This window comes from Charadrius vociferus, unplaced genomic scaffold, assembly GCF_000708025.1.
Source record: "Charadrius vociferus isolate BGI_N301 unplaced genomic scaffold, ASM70802v2 scaffold410, whole genome shotgun sequence".
Classification (NCBI taxonomy): domain Eukaryota; kingdom Metazoa; phylum Chordata; class Aves; order Charadriiformes; family Charadriidae; genus Charadrius; species Charadrius vociferus.
The window spans coordinates 1991893-2009587 of NW_009646499.1; the positions used below are offsets into that span (position 1 = coordinate 1991893).

The 17695-nt window shown below is 41.1% G+C and overlaps 1 protein-coding gene across 1 annotated transcript in view; it reads right to left on the bottom strand.

The window, feature by feature from the left end:
• Positions 1-355: 355 nt before the first annotated feature.
• The window catches only part of LOC104284624 (melanopsin-like), a 38775-nt gene continuing 21435 nt past the window's right edge, over positions 356-17695 (bottom strand). The window contains exons 6-10 of the mRNA XM_009882987.1: positions 15314-15469; positions 14067-14174; positions 7975-8149; positions 5448-5594; positions 356-745 (exon numbers count right to left, since the gene is read on the bottom strand). Coding sequence (XP_009881289.1) covers positions 356-745; positions 5448-5594; positions 7975-8149; positions 14067-14174; positions 15314-15469 — 976 coding nt within the window. The remainder of the gene's footprint in view (positions 746-5447; positions 5595-7974; positions 8150-14066; positions 14175-15313; positions 15470-17695) is intronic.

Below are 17695 nucleotides of genomic sequence, written 5' to 3' on the forward strand. Positions count from 1 at the left end.
TAGCAGAAACATGCAGCAGCTGCCCCTGCTCTCGCTCAGTCATTTTTCCTTCTGCTGGCACCTCCGCCGGTGGTTACAAATCAGGGCCCCACAAAGCAGGCGGCCAAACAACCGATGCCACTCGATCATGCTGCCAGATCTTCCACTGCTCATTTCCTGCAGCACAATCTGAAAGAAAGCCTGTTTCCATGCCTGAGCTGGTCTGGACAAAGATAAATCTGAAGGCTGCCTAGTGACTACCATATAAATATACAAAAAGTCTGATGATCTAACCTACAAGGCTTTGGTTATTTGGTATAATTAAGTGGAGAAGATGCCAAGAAAATAATTACCGGAAAGTTTTCTTTTGACAGACTTATGATAGAAATTTCTCAACAGCTTCAAGGAACTCTGTGGACGAGCTAAGCCTTTCCAAGTCCAGCAGGTTGCCCTTTTTGTCATGAAAGTGGAATAATTCAGTCTCTTCCTCTTCCAGTTCCTCTCGAAATAGGTTGGTCTCTGAGGTAGGAATGATGATGATGCGAGGGACTGTATTGCTGACGATAGAGCCCAGGACTCCATTAACTTGACTTTCTTGAGCTGCCATCTGTGAAGTGTCTGAGTCTCCTGCTCTGCTGACACTGTTGCTATTCAAACCAACAGGCAGAGAAGCTGCTCTTAGGGAGCTGGTCACAAGTGTTGCAGGGGGACTGCGTAGGACTGATTGCCCAAGCACCTTCTCCAAACAGCTGGAGGAGAGGGCAACCTAGAGTGGAGACATAAGCTTTAATGTTGTTATACAGTGTATGACTATGGAAACCAGTATTTGAAAGTCATTACCACTAGTCGCTATTTGGGTCACCAGTCATATTTTCTAAACACTTGAATCCTTGACTAGAAAGAGGGAAAACCATGATGCGTTAACATCTACAGTTTGGAAAGCAAGATGTTAAGTGACACAAAAGAAGACAACCTCAAATTTCAGCAGAGACCAAAAAGAAGATAAAAAAAAAGAAGAAAAGCAAAGCCCATTCCTATATCTGACTTATTTTATATTTAAAAAAATATTTCTCCCTTTTTGACACATCTCAAAGGACTTGATAATTGCACTTCTCTCTCTTCTCTTATGAAAGAGATCTCAAGCATACTGTATTCTTTATTTGCCTAAAGTGTCTTGTGACAATCTCTATCATGGTGTCCCCAAATGCAGGCATTCATACATTGGACAGGATTTCCACCAACAAAGGAGAGAAAAACAGTGACTGTGGTTTTGCTTTGCTAATCATTTCCCATCTGCCTATTTTGAGACAACTCCAATTTCTAACTTGGCCCTGATGGCAACTCCCTTGTGACCTTTCCATACCTCTTCATGCACAATATGCAAAACCAGAGTAAAGTAAGTAAACTTTGAAAGTGTTTGTTAATATTTAAATACACTGGCAACAGAAGGCATGAATGATCAATTTTGGCTTGCTTTAGAAAATTACAGTTAAGGTCAGATATAGAGAGAAGTCAGAAGTCCCTTCTTCCTGGGGAAAAATCAACATTTAAAGTAAAATGCAGTTTTTACTTCATTATTATGTGTATTCCCATGAAGCCTAATGGAATTCAAGGTACGACTAAGTTTTACTCAAAATTGTTATAAAACATCTTCAAAGATGTCATTCTATTTATTTCTCTTAATATGATTGTAAAGTGTATTAATCAGCTACAGAGTCTCTCCATAGTTTGAGCTTCCCATAATAGTTTTGTAAAATTTTTCCTCTATTGCGGATATTTCTGTTCCAGTCATAAACCCCATTAATTCAACTTTAGTCTTCTTGAAGCATTCAGGCATGTAGTTCCCATGGATTTACAGGGGTTTGGTGCTGAAACATTTTTAAAAAATGTTATATCAATTTCTAGCACGATTACAGCCTAGTAGGGCCTGTAATCTTGACCCGCTTTGTCTCCATCTAGTCCATGGCTTGGGACACTGCCTTTATACTGACAAATTAAACCATTCCTTAAATCAAAAAGGGAAGGGCTTTTGAGGGGTTTTCTTGGTTGTTTTAGGGTTTGTTTTTTAAGATTTAGGGGTCATGTCCTGAGTCTTAGCAAGCAGTTTGACAGAATATGTTATTGCATAGCATATGTCTAGTCTGATTTTATAGACAGAAAACCAAATCATGGAATCATAGAATGGTTTAGGTTGGAAAGGACCTTGAAGATCATCGAGTTCCAACCCCCCTGCCATAGGCAGGGACACCTCCCACTAGACCAGGTTGCCCAAGGCCACATCCAGCTTGGCCTTGAACACCTCCAGGGATGGGGCCTCAACAACCTCTCTGGGCAACCTGTTCCAGTGCCTTACCACCCTTAAAGTGAAAAATATCTTCCTAATGTTTAGTCTAAACCTGCCCTCTTCCAGTTTAAAGCCATTCCCCCTTGCCCTGTCACTACGTGACCTAGTAAAAAGTCCTTCCCCAGCTCTCCTGTAGGCCCCCTTTAGGTACTAGAAGGCCGCTATAAGATCCCCCTGGGCCCTTCTTTTCTCCAGGCTGAACAGCCCCAACTCTCTCAGCCTCTCCTCATAGGAGAGGTGCTCCAGCCCTTGGATCATCCTCATGGCCCTCCTCTGGACACACTCCAACAGGTCCATGCCTTTCTTACATTGAGGACTCCAGAGCCAGATGCAGTACTCCAGGATACATACATTTGTTTTTCACACAAATTTTGGGGTTTTTTTTGAAAACGAACCACCCCAGAATTTCTGGTGTCTCTCTCCTCCCCCCATCTCTGTCAGTCTAGATTTAAAATTAGATACTGGTATATACTGCAGCATAACATAATTCTACTCCACAAGCAGGAACCGTTTACTGATCCCTGCTGATAACGCTTTCTCCAGCCGCTGTGCCTACCCAAACAGAGGGGAGCACAATGTGCTAAAAAAAAAAAGTGAGGAGAGAAGTCTGTTCTTCCAAACCAACGATAACAATAGAATGAAACCCCCCCAAACCTATAACCACTGCTCCCTGCTTCAGGTACTGTTTTCATGGCAGCAGAAGGACAGGTTTGTTTTGGATATGGCTTAGTGGGCAGGACACCAGTACCAAGGTTTTTTTAATAGTTTTCATGCTGGGTAATTCCCTTGACACAAAACCTGGATGCACAGAGCACACTTGGCAAGTCTCCTTTGAAGTGAAGTCTCCAAACCTGTCTTATCCTCATAATACGCACCTGCATTCTAATGCTCCTGAAAAGGCCTCTTCTCTGCCACATCAGGTTTCCAGGTGTCAGCCAACATCACGTCTGTTACCATCCTAACTAACTGCAATGACTCACAGGGCTGGATTGTATCTTTGTGGCAGCACAGAAAACGGTCCCGTGCGTTTTTATCCTCTGGAAAGCACCAAGCCCAGGACACTGACTGGCTTTTTCACTTTCACTTGGGGGATGACTTCTCTTTTGTGACAACCCATCTGCAACTGTGCATTAAGGAGACCTGACCTCAGTCAGTGAAAAGAATTTAAAGGTACATAAATTTTTTAGATGTTGTTGAGATGGTCTTCTTAAAGAAAGCGGAGGAAGTGTAAGATTCTTTTCCTAAAAAAAATTATCATATTTTTTAAATCAAAAAGTTAGGTGACCCTTCACACTTGTAATTCCATAAGTGAGCATTTTTGGAAGTGCTATAACTGGAATTCAGTCATAGACAACCCAGTAATGCTATTAAAACCGTAAAATAAATATCTAAAAATGCAGTGGTGTTTCTTTGGGGTTAGTTGGGTTTTTTTTTTAAGGGTAAATGGGTGGCCTTATAGTGAAATGCTGTAATTGAGCCTGACAAATAAATATTTACTCTGATAGAATGAATATTCATGCATTTAGCTAACACACAAAGGGGCTTCACACCACACAGGAATCTACGCTGAAAATATTGAGAAAAGCAAATGAGGGTTTGAACATTCAATGTAAATAAACTCCACACACCTCAGTGAACACCACTGAAAGCTCACCGTGAAGGTACCCTGTTTAAAGGTTACTTATCAAAATAATCCAACAGGTGTCTTTCAAAGGCTAAGTATAGTGTCTGAGCCTTTTTGTGGGCTACACAGTTAATAAATTGCAGAATACAGAAATATTTATTGTATTACCGAACACTTTTATGCAACCACCTCAGATTTATTTTCCTTCTGCTTTCTTGCGAGACTGAAAGCTAATGGTTCTCCAGCACCTGGAGACAATGTCTTGTCTTTGCCACTTGCCTACAACCTTGGACACGCTGGGCAGCGAATGTGAGTAGTAGATTTGAGCCCATGTTGCCTGCCACCACATTTGAAGCCGTTGTTATTCCATCAATACTATTCACCACAGTTGCAGGAAAAGACCAATGTTTCTGAGGACTTCATCTTAAGGAGACACTTGAAAGAAGACAGGGCAGATGCATGCAGGAACCGGGTCCGCAGGTGGCTGGAAACTTCCAGAACAGCTCCTGCTTTAAACTATGCAATTAGTCTCAGAGCTAGAAGGGAGCACAAGGGACAGAAGAAGATGCTGGAGCTGCCCAAGGTGTGAGTGTTTGGTTACACACCCTAGAATAACCCCATGAAAGTGTGTCTCCATCAAAAAGCAGGTTCTAATCAATCCAGCCACACGCAGGGAATTGTAAGTCCTTTCTTTTCCCAAAAATGCAGCACGGATATACGCTTGATATTGTGCCGCCCATACAAATACTCATTTTGAAACTGGCTTTACGGTTCTGGCAGAAGCTGACTCGCAGGTGACTTACTGCTCCCATCCTTAGCACTTCCTTAGGAACGGGGTGCTCCTCAACTGCATGACACCAAACCTCAGAGGTCTGGGCAATGAGTGTGATGCATCTGCAGAAGATGCGCTGAGTACTCACCATCTCCTCTTTCAGTGAGGGAAGGGTGGCAGCTGCCAGACTCTCCCACCCTTAGGAAGAAATGGGAGTTTCTTTCTCGTCTTCCCCCTCAACAAAAATAAAAAAATTTAATGTACACTGAAAAGAGAAAAAAGGGTGCCTTCTATCATGTCAAACTCTGTTTTGCAGCCCTGACTTTGTAATAAAAGTAGGCTGCCCCAACGTGGACATGAGGGTCAGAATGGGAGGAACTGGAGCTGAGGCAGCTAAACATGCGAACAGGCAAAGAAGTCAACTTCTTACATTTGAAGCTACTGACTGTGCTTTAATGCAGCTTTAGAGCTATGAGCTGATGCTGGCTGTCCAAAAACAGGCGACGTATCAGTGAAAAAAGTTAATAAGGCATCATTGACATTTTTGTTAGTCACACCAAAAAAAAAAAAAATATCATCAAGGCTGGAGAGGACATCAGAATCAGTATAAATAAAGCCTACAGATGAAAGAGATCAGTGTGAAGGCTGAATTATTATTCCAGAGATTACATAATGTAGCAACATTAACAGTAAAATGGAGAGTCCCCAGCAGAGACCTTTTTCCTTACCTTTTCTGCAGTTGCTGCATCACAGCTGCAGGTCTTAGGGAGCAGGTCTCTCTTCTGTCTCACACTTGTTGAGAAAGAATGACTTCGTTGAGGCTGCAGTTTCTTGTGAACCGGTTCTACAGGGTCAAGCTCGACGTCGCTCCAGGTCTAATCGCAAACGATGAAGGATTTCACAGTTACATCTGTTCCCAAATTCTAAAAGTTCTCAAGCTCTAGCAGAAACCATGAACACTTACAGAAAACTAAAGCTGTTTTAACACAGGTCTCACTGTCAAAATTACCCTGGGGAGAGGCTTGATTTTTAATCTTGTCACTTACCCTGGCCTATTTTTCTGAACCAAAAAAAATCTTTTAAATAACAAAAAATTACTTAATCTTCTTTCATCAGGGTGTTTTTCAGCCTTTTTTATCTCATTGTTTGTGCCATACTTTTAGCTGCATAGCACCTGAAGTCTAAAGATGGGACCAAGTACAACGAATGTGCTTAATATGGCTTGTGGCATTTTGTGTGACCATCAGCTGGTACAAAACTATGCACACGCACAGGTCCAAACTCATATTCGTATACATCCCAGATGGATAACCAGAACACCCAGGGCTTCTGAAGCCCCATGAGCTTGCTTCTTCTCTGAACCATCATCAGTGGATGGGAGGCAATCAATGGACTCTTCACTAATTTTCCAAGAGCATGCCAGTAGCGGAGCACAGTCTTGACATTGCAACCATGCCGTTCGATTTACAGGCTTGGGCAGAGGCCATCCATCATCCCTAACTTTGTGGTGACTTTTTGATTGAGTATCAGTGATGAGATTGTTCCGCTATTTTCCACACCAGCTTTTAGATACGGGTAGATAGATGGATAAGGCTCTATATAGATGGATAAGGCTCCATACAAGTGGGAAGCTAGCACATAATTCCACTGCATCACCTTGCTCATACATCTATGGCTTGCCACCTGTTTATTTCTCCTGTAGAATCAAACTGTAAATACAACTGTATGTGACTGATGAATATGTTTGCTCCATACACTAACATGTACATAACACAGAGGAAAGCATCGGTGGCAACAGCTGTGTCTTATACAGTGTTGCTGGTGTCATTCCTGCCCGTCAAAAGTTTATTGGAGCATTCCAAAATTTCACTCGGTGCTGCTGTCATGCGAGAGCCGTTGAACTTAGCTTTTATTTCAGCAGCTGCTGTTTCAGCTAAAATCTGTACAGCTGCACTGAGCTGTCAGTTGCCCCAAGAACAATTACCTTTGGCTGCGTCAACCCAGCACAACACGGTGCCGCGCATAGCTAACAGCAGGTGTTTTATTTGAGACTCCTAAGCCAAAGCTGTGCCAAAGCCTGAAGCCTCTTATCCACATTATCCTACCTCTTTAAGCTGCAACCCCAACCAACCACACACAATAACCTGCTAACCCTAATGAACCAAAACGAGGTAGTGACCAACAGTGAAGCACAGAAAGCTTCTTGGATCAGGGTGGGTGATCCAGCAGAAGTTACCTACTTTGACATCAAACAAAGGATTAATGGGGAGAGAATCAAGTAAAGGACAATTAAAAGGTAAAAGGGGCAAAAAAGGTTGGAAATAAGTAAATGGGAAGCCTTCCTGTTATAAACTATATCAACACATTTCCATATCACTACACGTGCTATCTACGACCAGTGACGAAGCACAACTGTAAGCAGACAAGTAGTCCCCATGATCTCAAGAGGGATATAGATAAGTGTGGGTGCTCTGTTTGCTCATGCTGTTAAGCAATCCCCCCAAAATATTCTGGTTTTTATGATAGGATATTGGCGTGTTGCATATACTAACCTCATATTGCAAGGATAATCTGGGTATTTTACAGTTTATGAAATCATCACAGTTGATATTCTCATGCATCACTGTGTAATCTGTGGTCTGTGAATGGAATGGATTGTTATCTCATTTTCATTTACATTGCAACAGAAATATTTATGCATTTATTTATATTTTCAAAAGACAAGACAAAAGCTGAATTTCATAGCCCAGACAAAGTGAGTAGGACTCTTCTACTCCCCATGGTTAAAATCCAGGGGAACACATAAAAAAGTTTCCTGTCTACAGAAAATGGGCTTTCTTTAAAACAGTAAAACCACTGTTGGATAGGTTAGAAAACTTTGGATGGAGATGGTTTTCCAACTTCACCAGATACTGAATTATGTAGCAAAGGGTTGGTGACATGGGGAGTGCCTGACAATGGCTCTTTTTAATTCCCATTAAAGACTTAACTCGAATATCCAAGGTCCAAGTAAGCATCTGAGTTATGCAGATATGCTGGCCTGGATGTTTTTTCTGATCAGAAATCATCATGCATGAACTTCCAAAAGGCTTGGCAGAAATTACCTCATATGACGCAAAAAATTTATCTACCTTCCCTTTCCTTCCCCCACCTTTCCATTCTCTAATTTTGAATGTGTATTTATAGAGTTACTAATTTGGGGAGTTGGAGAAACTTTATACTCATTTTCCTTCATGGAAACAATAAAAGACTTACAGCTTCTCCAGTGGAAACTGATGAAACACAAGTGCTCTTGGTCCGGCCAGCAAGAGACTGATGACTGGAGAGTGAGGTCCTGAATGATGATTCATTTATGGACCCTCTGAGGAGGTCATTCTTCGATATTCGTATTAGGAACCTCAAGCAGGGAACAGCATTGTGGATGGTTTTTCTGAAAGAAAACGGCAAAAGAAAAAAAACACCAAATGGCACATTGACAAGGCAGCTTTGAAAATCACATGGTGAAAGTACCGTCTTTTTCCATAACCTCAGCACAGTTTCTGTTTTGACTGAGGAGGTCTTAAAGACTACATGGAAAGAGCATGGTATATCTAGTGGAAACTACTCAACAGGCTGAAAGGAAAATAGCAGGTGGCTTCTGGGCCTCGAATCAAAACACGCATGGAAGAGCTGCATGGATAAGTAGTAAGAATTGAAAAGATCTTGAAAAGCATGAGTGCTTCTGATTTAATGAAAAAGTTGACCCAGAAAACTTTCAGGTTAGCTGGTATGAAGGTCTTCTCTGTGCAAAGGCACAGGAAGAATGGAAAAAAGGTAGGGGGAGAAGGTCAGAAGAATCAGGTATTGTTGTTTATTTGTATTGCAGCAGCTCCTTTAAACTCCTATCGGAAATTAACACTCCATACAAGCACAGAAAAAGATGATCTAGGCCCCAAAGAACTTAAAACTTGCCTTATTCATTGAATACTAATTTCAGTAACGGTTGTATGAATCTACACCTCCTAGCCTCAGCCCTGGCCCTGCATGGAACAGTGGAGCCCCAGAGCCTCCCCTGCCCTGTGCCAGCTGGCCTTGCTCCTTGCTGCCACCAAGGACCTGCAGGGCGATGCATTTGGCATAACGCCTTCCCCAGTGCCTCCCAACCTGTGATTTCAGCCCAACAGATGAAGGTAATAGTGTCACAAAACTAAATGAACGAGTCAAGAAGTGAGGCAGCAACAAGGAGTATGGAAAACCACTGACACGCGGGACTTAGGGATCAGTGGAGGATGGTAGTACGTTGCCTTTACAGCAAGATGCAAGTCAAGTGGATGTATATTGTAAATTGTGTATATTACATTTTAAATAATAATTTCTATTCTCAGAAAAGATCACACATATGATCACACATGTGATCACACACATCTCACACTCTCAGAGACCCGGTTCTGGGATCACAAGATGAGATCGCTAGTTTGTCAATCCAAAAAAACCCCTCATCACTGACAAACCCCAATATTTGGCATCATCACCACTCTCAGTATACCAGACTTCTGCATGTCTTTCCTCTCTAACTTCAGAGGCGACTGAACAAGCAGCTCTGTGCCTACAGAGTGGATGAGGACTGAAGAAAGCTTTCTGCCCGCACCATCATTGCTGATTCTGCCAAGACACCTGCCAGTGAGCTGGCAGAGCCCCACTGAGCTGCTTGAGGAGGCTGCCCACATGGTGCCGGATAAAAAAAAGACCTAATGTTGTGCAGAAAATAAAAAGTTTTGAGCATCATCAAGGGTTTACAGGAAATGAGAAAATGCCAAGCCCCCATAAGTTAATTTTCATGTGGAATATCTCAGGCTGGTGCTGAAAAAGCAGCTTTTTTTCCCCAGCTGAGAAGCCGAACCACTTCCCTCAGACATAGACATAGATTTTGATGTCTGTCACAGCCTACCTGGGGCTGTAAACTATTCAACAACTTCAGGTTGATGTAAAATACCATCCTGTTTATTAGGTGGGATTTCACGCAGAGACCTCCTCTTGCTGAGGGTTCAGAAAATGTATGTCTGCTGATGAAATTTCAAGGACAACTTAAGAACATTTTTGATGTCTTGAGGGACCAGAGTTTCAATTTTACTAATATCGGGAGGACTGTTGAGGGACATTTTCTGGGCTGAGATGAAAGTATGGATTTTGAAGGGAGCTTTAATACTGTACATGTGAAATACAAAATAGGTATAAGCCTGAGGTGCTTATTTAATGATATTTTTATAATCCTCTAAAATAAGAGAGTCACCCAAAGTCAAATATGTAGTAATTGCAAACAACTTCTTGAGAAAATATTGCAAATCAAGATTATTCATGATTATTCAGTTATTTATGATGGAGCAGTTTCGAACAAACCATTTCTGTAAAATTGTGCTTCACTTGGGAGCAACTTGGAAACATGGTGATACAGAATTTCCCCTTTTGCTATGAACAAAGAATTATAAAACCTAAAACTTCCAAAATCTAAGGAAGTTTCTGCAATAATTCTAACAGCAGCAAAGCGATGCTCTCTACGGCTCACATATAAGTTGTTAAAGGAGTTAAAAATTTCTTCCCCTACAAAACAGCGTTTCATGAATTAAATCCTTGCATACATTTCCTCACTTATTCACATTTGTTACTTCCAATGATAAGTATCAGGGAGAGAAGTGTTTTTCTCCTTCATGCTGATGGGGAGTGAGTGAGCAGGAGGGTATATAACAATGAAACTCTCAGACCAGTTCTTAAAAGCCAAATGCTAGCACAAAGGTCACTATTACATTTTCAGTTACATTCATGGTAATGTACTTTTTTCTCATTGCTTGAGGTAAGAAAACTCTACAAAAAGGACTTGTTGGATTTGTTGGGGTGTTAAGATGCAGCAACAGCAATTCTCTGTGCAAAAAAGCAACTTGCTTTAGTAGCTTTACGTCATTGGTCTGAGCCACATCTGAACTCTTTAGATCCTGATTTCTAGGTGCCTCTTTCTAGGAAAGTTTGGAAAAGAACTTAGACTTACCCAATTCAGTAGTTCCAGTACAAAATGGCAATTCATCCCCTCCCAAACCCTTAGTTCTTGGGCCTGAACAGACTGGCCCATTTATCCATCATTGGATAAATGACTTTGAAGGCATAATGTGAATTATTAGAAGATATGGAAATTATCCAGAAACCCTAATCTTTACATACATATTCATTATTCACTGTTCTAGCAAAATTGGTCCTGCCAACATATTTTCGCCAGCTGACTTGTTGGTGTACTGTAGCTGTTTTTTTTTTATTCTAAAACGGCATGCTTGATTCATCACAAGGGACCCAACATTACTTCTTTTTCTGACTGGATAATGCCCAAGCCTATATAATGTCTTCAAAACAACTGCATAAACACTCCTCTTGTTGATGTATCTAGAAATACAAATTAAGAAGCAGGAAACTCCCCCTCCCTCGTTTTAAGAAAGTGTCTGAAATCCTGTTGTGGACGCCAGCCTTTTTCCTAATACAGTCTTACTTGGAAAAGCCAATGATGGTAGGAAAATCACTAATTGAAGCAGTTCACTACATAGTATCTGCTTTCAAAACACTCTATTGACCTTGCAAAAGTTATATAAGGAATCACTGAACACAATAGCTTTGGGTCAGGAAAAAATACCAGGTTTATAATGTGTCAGCCAGCCATGCAAATCTTCCTATTGAACTTCTGCAAGCAATTGGAGAGTAGTCATTCTCTTATTATAAACCAAAATACTCTGTAACCTTCAAAAACTAAGATGGACTCAGATTTTTGGAGGATGCAAAACAGTGTTTTTTATGATCGCAGACACATTCGGGCAAAATATATGTTTTCACCATTTCTGGATATATTTCCACCAGCCTTCCGAGAAGCTTTAACTGTTCTTACAACCACAGCTTCACTCGTCAGACGTTCAAAACATCGAACTCTCTTTCCAGCTCCCAAATCCTAGTTTTTAGACAATATAACCCGGCAACTTTTCCTTTCTATGGGTGAGATGAACCTCATACCAACGACTAATCCTGCCATCTAGTGGCATTTATACATTTATCACCAGCGCATCCCCATGTTTCATCTGAACTTTTGATACAGCATCCCTCTGCAGTAGATACTCTGAAAGACTTGCAGAAAAATCTAGAGACATGCTGAATAACTGTTCTGTTACAAGAATTTCTCCTTTTATATGACAAAGTATTTCTCACTGTCAATGTTTCAAAAACACCTTGTGCACAGCTATAGAAGGGAATTACAAGCTCTGAGCTGTATCTTCTGTGTGAGGTATAGCTTCTTCTGCGTACGCTGCTGTGAGTCATAAAGGTGAAAAACATATTTAGGAGTCCACCTAATGCTGGAGATAGAGCTGAAAACACAATGGAGTTGTATTGTATCCCTTTTCTTACGTTAAATAAACAAACAAAAAACCCGTCAAAAAACAACCCCCCCCAAAACCTAATTTTGCTGGATTTTTGGAAACCAAGTATTTTAGAAGTTTTACCAGAAATTACTTACTTTGCCAGTACTTGAAACACGTTTCTGAGCTGAAGCTGGGAGGATATTTCTAAATAAAACATTGACTTCAAAAAAAGAAGTTCTAGCTTGCGTAGGGTCTGGGAAGTGCAGAGTAAGTTTGTCCTTGGTTGAAACCATTCAGCAGAACACCATGCCAGCTTATTCCCTTGCAAAAGTACTTTGTAACTTCTTTTAGGACCCCACAACCAAAGACACAGTCATTTCTGATGTGTCCATACTACGCGTGCCTCCAGGTCCTAGCTAACTCAAAGAGCAGGTGACCTTTCTGAAATGCAAGGTGGTTCCTTCTCATGCTTTCCCTAAATGTTGGGGAATACTGAGCTGGTCTCTGGAAAGAAACTGAAATGCTGTAGAGAAATTATTAAAGGAGGTTATAATGGACCTTCTTCTGCAAAGGGAAAGGTTTTTGATTCTTTGCAGGGGTGTCTTTTATGGTATACTAAATTACCATTCTGTTCCTATAATGTTGTAGGTTTCCCATCAGAGCGACAGTACAGAAATCTTTTTTTACACTGCATTGTTACCTTTCTAATCATGCACTCTGTGGGAACAAGTTATCTTTATAGTCTCTATCCTTTGTAGTCAGAGGGCCTGGATAAAAAGCAGAATTCATACCTTTCATCTCAGAAACTCATTCACTGGCTGTGAGAGGCTTGAGAAGGAGATAAAAGGGCAAGAAAAGTTGGCTAACCATGCAGCTTATTGAGACTGAATAGTGGTTTAGTATTTGTTAGTGAAAATGTGCTGTGTTGGCACAGTGTTCTGTTTTAAAATATACAGTAATTGATATCTGTAATAAGTAGAATTAAAGTATAGTATAATTTGCTTATGAAGGCATAGGTTCAGAAGTATTTCATATCTGAAAAAAAACACTGAAGTGTTTCAGAGAAGTTATCAACATCACATTTTGCCCATTGAACCCCATTGGTGTAGTGTAAAACTTCTTTCCTTTAAGTCAAAGCTAATATTTTTGAAAAAGATAAAGAATGGAAAGTCTTTTCCCTGAAACAACTAAATGAAACAAATATGAAAACAGCCTTCGGAAGAGACTTCTTTCCACCAAGCAGAGTATTTCAGAAATGTCTGCTTTATTTTTTGAAGGCAAATACTTGTTGACCAAAGTTGGTGAGCCTGCTAATGAAAAAGCAGTATTTTCAGTGTATTTGGAAACCTTTCATATTTGTAGGGAGCTCTGTCTGGGTTACTGGCTTCCTACAGCTCTCACTGTGCACAGGACTTCTATGAAAATGCCATTTGTTTCTTACAGAGTTTCTCCCAAAGACCAGTAACTTGTTCACAGTACTACTGAAGTTGGTGTAAAGAGAATAACTTGAGTGCTTCAGAAAACCAAACCTTGGAACATATGCATACGTAGCTTCTTAAATCAGTGATGACATGATTTTTGAGCCTCGCTGGTTGGGAACTATTATCTTAAGAGTGCTCTTTAGCGGCTGTCCCTGATATGGCAAAAGATGACCCCGAGCATCACCTCCTCCTCCTGCCAGTCATGTTGTTGTGCAGCTCCGCAGAGCAGAGCAGGGTTGTGAGGGAGAAGTAAGGTGAAGGAAGGGACTGTTCCCCTCTGTTGACCACCCCTGAGGCCATGTCTGGAGCTCCACGTGCGGGTTGGGCTGCCCTGTACCAGGTAGATGCGGTACAGGGTCTGACCACATGGATCCCATCATGGAGTGGTCAGAGTGGGAACGTGCATCGCATGAGGGGGGACTGAGAGAATGGGAGTAGATTTTTCATTGTAAAAAACACATTTGCATGTACAGTTATACACATACCTATATGTTTACTGTACCTGTATCTTGGGTGAATTATTGCATATATGATGGGGTTGTAGATTGCAGAAGCTTTGGCAATAACTGCTGGCACAGATTTGGAATATGGTGTTAGGGTGTTGCCTCGACTAAAACAAAGCAAAAACATTACACACACAGCAATGCCACAGATTAATACTAAACCGTTAAAACGTATTACTCTTTTTGACTGTTTTTGTGCTGTGATCTCTTGATAAGAAATACCCCATAAACATTAATTCATTCAAATGCATTCTTTGCTCAGATGAAAGGCTTGAATTTGACAGGGTATACTTGGTTTCATTCATTTGGAGAAGATTAAAGACGTGCAAGTACTTAGTTATCTATTTGAGGATGACCAGGAACACAAAAAAATCACCTTCCCTGTTTCTATACTAGGCAAAAAAAACCCCAACCAAACAACCCAAACCCTAAACAATCCCCATTGTGATCATCTGGGAAAAGAGAATGGTGATAAAAAAGAAACCAGAATCAAACCTAAAAATCTTCCAGCAGCAGCATCTGTGCTGCACAGTGATAGGTGTCAATGACTCAGTTGCAAACACTGCAGAAGGACGAGAAGACTAGAAGTGGTTTGGAATCAATATTCTCCTCTGGATTTTAAGCTCCCACAGTCACTCATGTGCGATCAATGTTGGCACAGGCTAATCACAATCGATGTCACAGAATGGTTTGGGTCAGAAGGGACCTTTAAAGATTATCTAGCCCACACCCCCCCTGCCATGGGCAGGGACATCTTTCACTAGATGAGGTTGCTCAAAGCCCCGTCCAGCCTGACCTTGAAATCAAGAACACACAACGACAAGACAACAGGTCCCTTTGGAGCAGAGAGTGGTTGGAGGAAGGTGGGAGCTCAGGGGTGAAGATGTGCGAATTCAACCTCTTTTCTGCCCTCTGACAGAGGCAGCAGTGTATGGTGGAAACCTCTTGAGAGAACAGGTGTTAGGAGAGAAAAGTAGTAACTCCTCCAATTCGTTCAAAGAAAGTTTTCATGGGGGAGAGGAAACAATGTGTACCAAAAAAGTAGCTAAAAACTCGTAATAGTTTAAAAATACATGGACAGCTCCTTTCCTGGCCTTATCCACAAGGATATACTGAAGAAAGCAACATCACCTCTAGTGTAATATCTATTTAAAACTTGTTCCAAAGGGAGATCTATTTCTTGTGGGTGACAGTATTAATCATACTTCAGAATAACCCCCACTCTTTGGGTTACTTTTCCACTTACCCTGCCCAGGCAATCAAGGTAACACACGCATATGGAGACCAGGACAAGACAAACACAATGATGACCACAAAAGCAATTTTTGCCAGTTTCCATTCATTCTTCATGGACTGAGAGAGGTAGGATTTCCGGCTGCAGGACCCCAGCTTTTGAACATCTCTGCGTGGGGAAAAAAAATACAGATATGTCAGCAGGAGTGTGAAAAAGTGAGGTGCAACATCTCTAATACATTCTCAGCAATATGGAAAATGAAACAGATTTCATCTTTCCCTTCTCTAAGTATTTTTTTGTCCTCTAATATATAAAAATCTGGGAGGTAATTCATGTCGTAAAATAGTCCCACATGTTTTGTCTGAGCTTTGACCGTGTGTGGGACTGAGCCAGAACCACCCCTGGGACTGCAGGATGGGATTGTCATCTCCTTATCCGGACACAAGGAGGATTTCAGGTTGGGAGGATGAAGAAATTGGTATCCCTTGCCCTTCATTGCTCTCACAGATGGAGCAAGCAAAGGCACAGCTGGATGCAAAATCAAATCTGATGGCTTTTCCTTTCCAAGGGAGGAACAGCTTGCAGAAATCCCAGCTCACAAGGTAATGTGCTGGAATACCCTGACTACTCTGAGGAACCTGTCACCAAATGCGTATGGGGACATTTTTACTTCCTTGCAGACTTATTCACTGGAGAAGAGTATTTTCAGGGGGAAGTACAACAGGCAGTCCTAATATTTTTGCGAAAAAATGTCCCATTAAATTATCTTCTCACATCACACAAACACCTCACATTTTATTAAAAAAAATATTTTATGTGCTCTAGCATTTTATATAGTTTAGCATAGAAATAACAATTTTTACATATCACTGTTGTTAAATCAATATATATTTCAGGCTGAAGACAGTAATTACTAGCCAGTAGAGTACCGAACTCTTTGCTGGTGCACTGTGAACATACCCATAAAGCGAGTTTACTGTATTAGTGAGCAAAAGGCTGTCCTGGTTTTCGCTGGGATAGGGCTAACTTTCTTCCCAGTAGCTGGTATTGTGCTGTGTTTCGGGTTTAGGATGAGAATAACATTGATAACACACTGATGCTTTAGTTGTTGCTAAGCAGTGTTTACACTAAATCAAGCACTTTTTCATCTTCCCATACTGCCCTGCCAGTGGGCAGGCTGGGGCTGTACAGGAACTTGGGAAGGGACACAGCCAGGACAGCTAACCCAAACTGGCCAAAAGGATATTCCATACCATATGATGTCATGCTCAACATATAAACGAGGGGGAAAGCTGGCTGGGGTGGGGCTGCTGCTCGGGAACAAACTGGGTATCATCGTGTTGGTGGTGAGCAATAGTTTTTAATTTGCACCACTTGTCTTTTCTTTGGTTTTATTTATCTTTTTTGTTTGTTTTTTTAAATTTTCTTTTTAATTACAATTTCTTATTGTTATTCTTATTATTTTATTTTATTTTATTTCAATTATTAAACTGTTCTTCGTCCAACCCATGGATTTTGTTACTTTTAGCTGGGATGTGGGGAGTGAGCAAGTAGCTGCGTGGTGCTTAGCTGCCTGCTGGGGCCAAACCACGACAAAGGCATAGAAAACTCTTGAGGCCACTGTGCTTCATGGGTGTACAGGACACCACTGTTTTAAGGGTGCATTCTTTGCTCCTTCTCTTCGTATCAAATATGCATACACAAAGTAGTATAATATGTATACACAAAGTATAGTAAAAACCAAGACCAAGGCCAAAAATAGAGCTCAGTAAGAACCTCAATTTAGGCATACAGCTAAACATGCTTGTAAAAACAGAATTTAGCCTTGTGAAGCCAAACAACTTCAAAAAGTGCCTGCAGATAGGCACAGCGAAAAGCCATCGGAACTGATGACGCTGCGAGCAGTGGGAAGGACTCACAACTCCAGCTGGTGTTGAATCGGAACAAAGATAAGTCATGTGCTCATTAGGAGAAAAATAACTGACAGAATGAAGTTACTTCACTGATCTAACACCCTGCTGATATTTGATTTCAAATATAGACCAAGAATTTGAAAAAAAAAAAAAAAAAGCGTCCTAACAAGCATAGCCAGATATTGTGCGTGACGTTTTGATGCTCGAGTGAACCACAAGGTTTTCTGGGATGCCTGCCTTAAATAAAACTGTCAAAAAATACGAGGACTGTTATGTTTACAGAGCAGCTCAAAGGCAGATGATGCCCCCATTGCTACATGCTATTTATCATCCCTTGGGGCTGAAAACTGTGCTGGAATGCACAGGGACTGTGTTCCTTGTATTGTAAATCTGAAATACAAATAATCCAAACTATCAAATTATCTGATATGCTATTAATTACCACACTCTGGGCTAAGATTAGAACCACCAGAGACTTCTT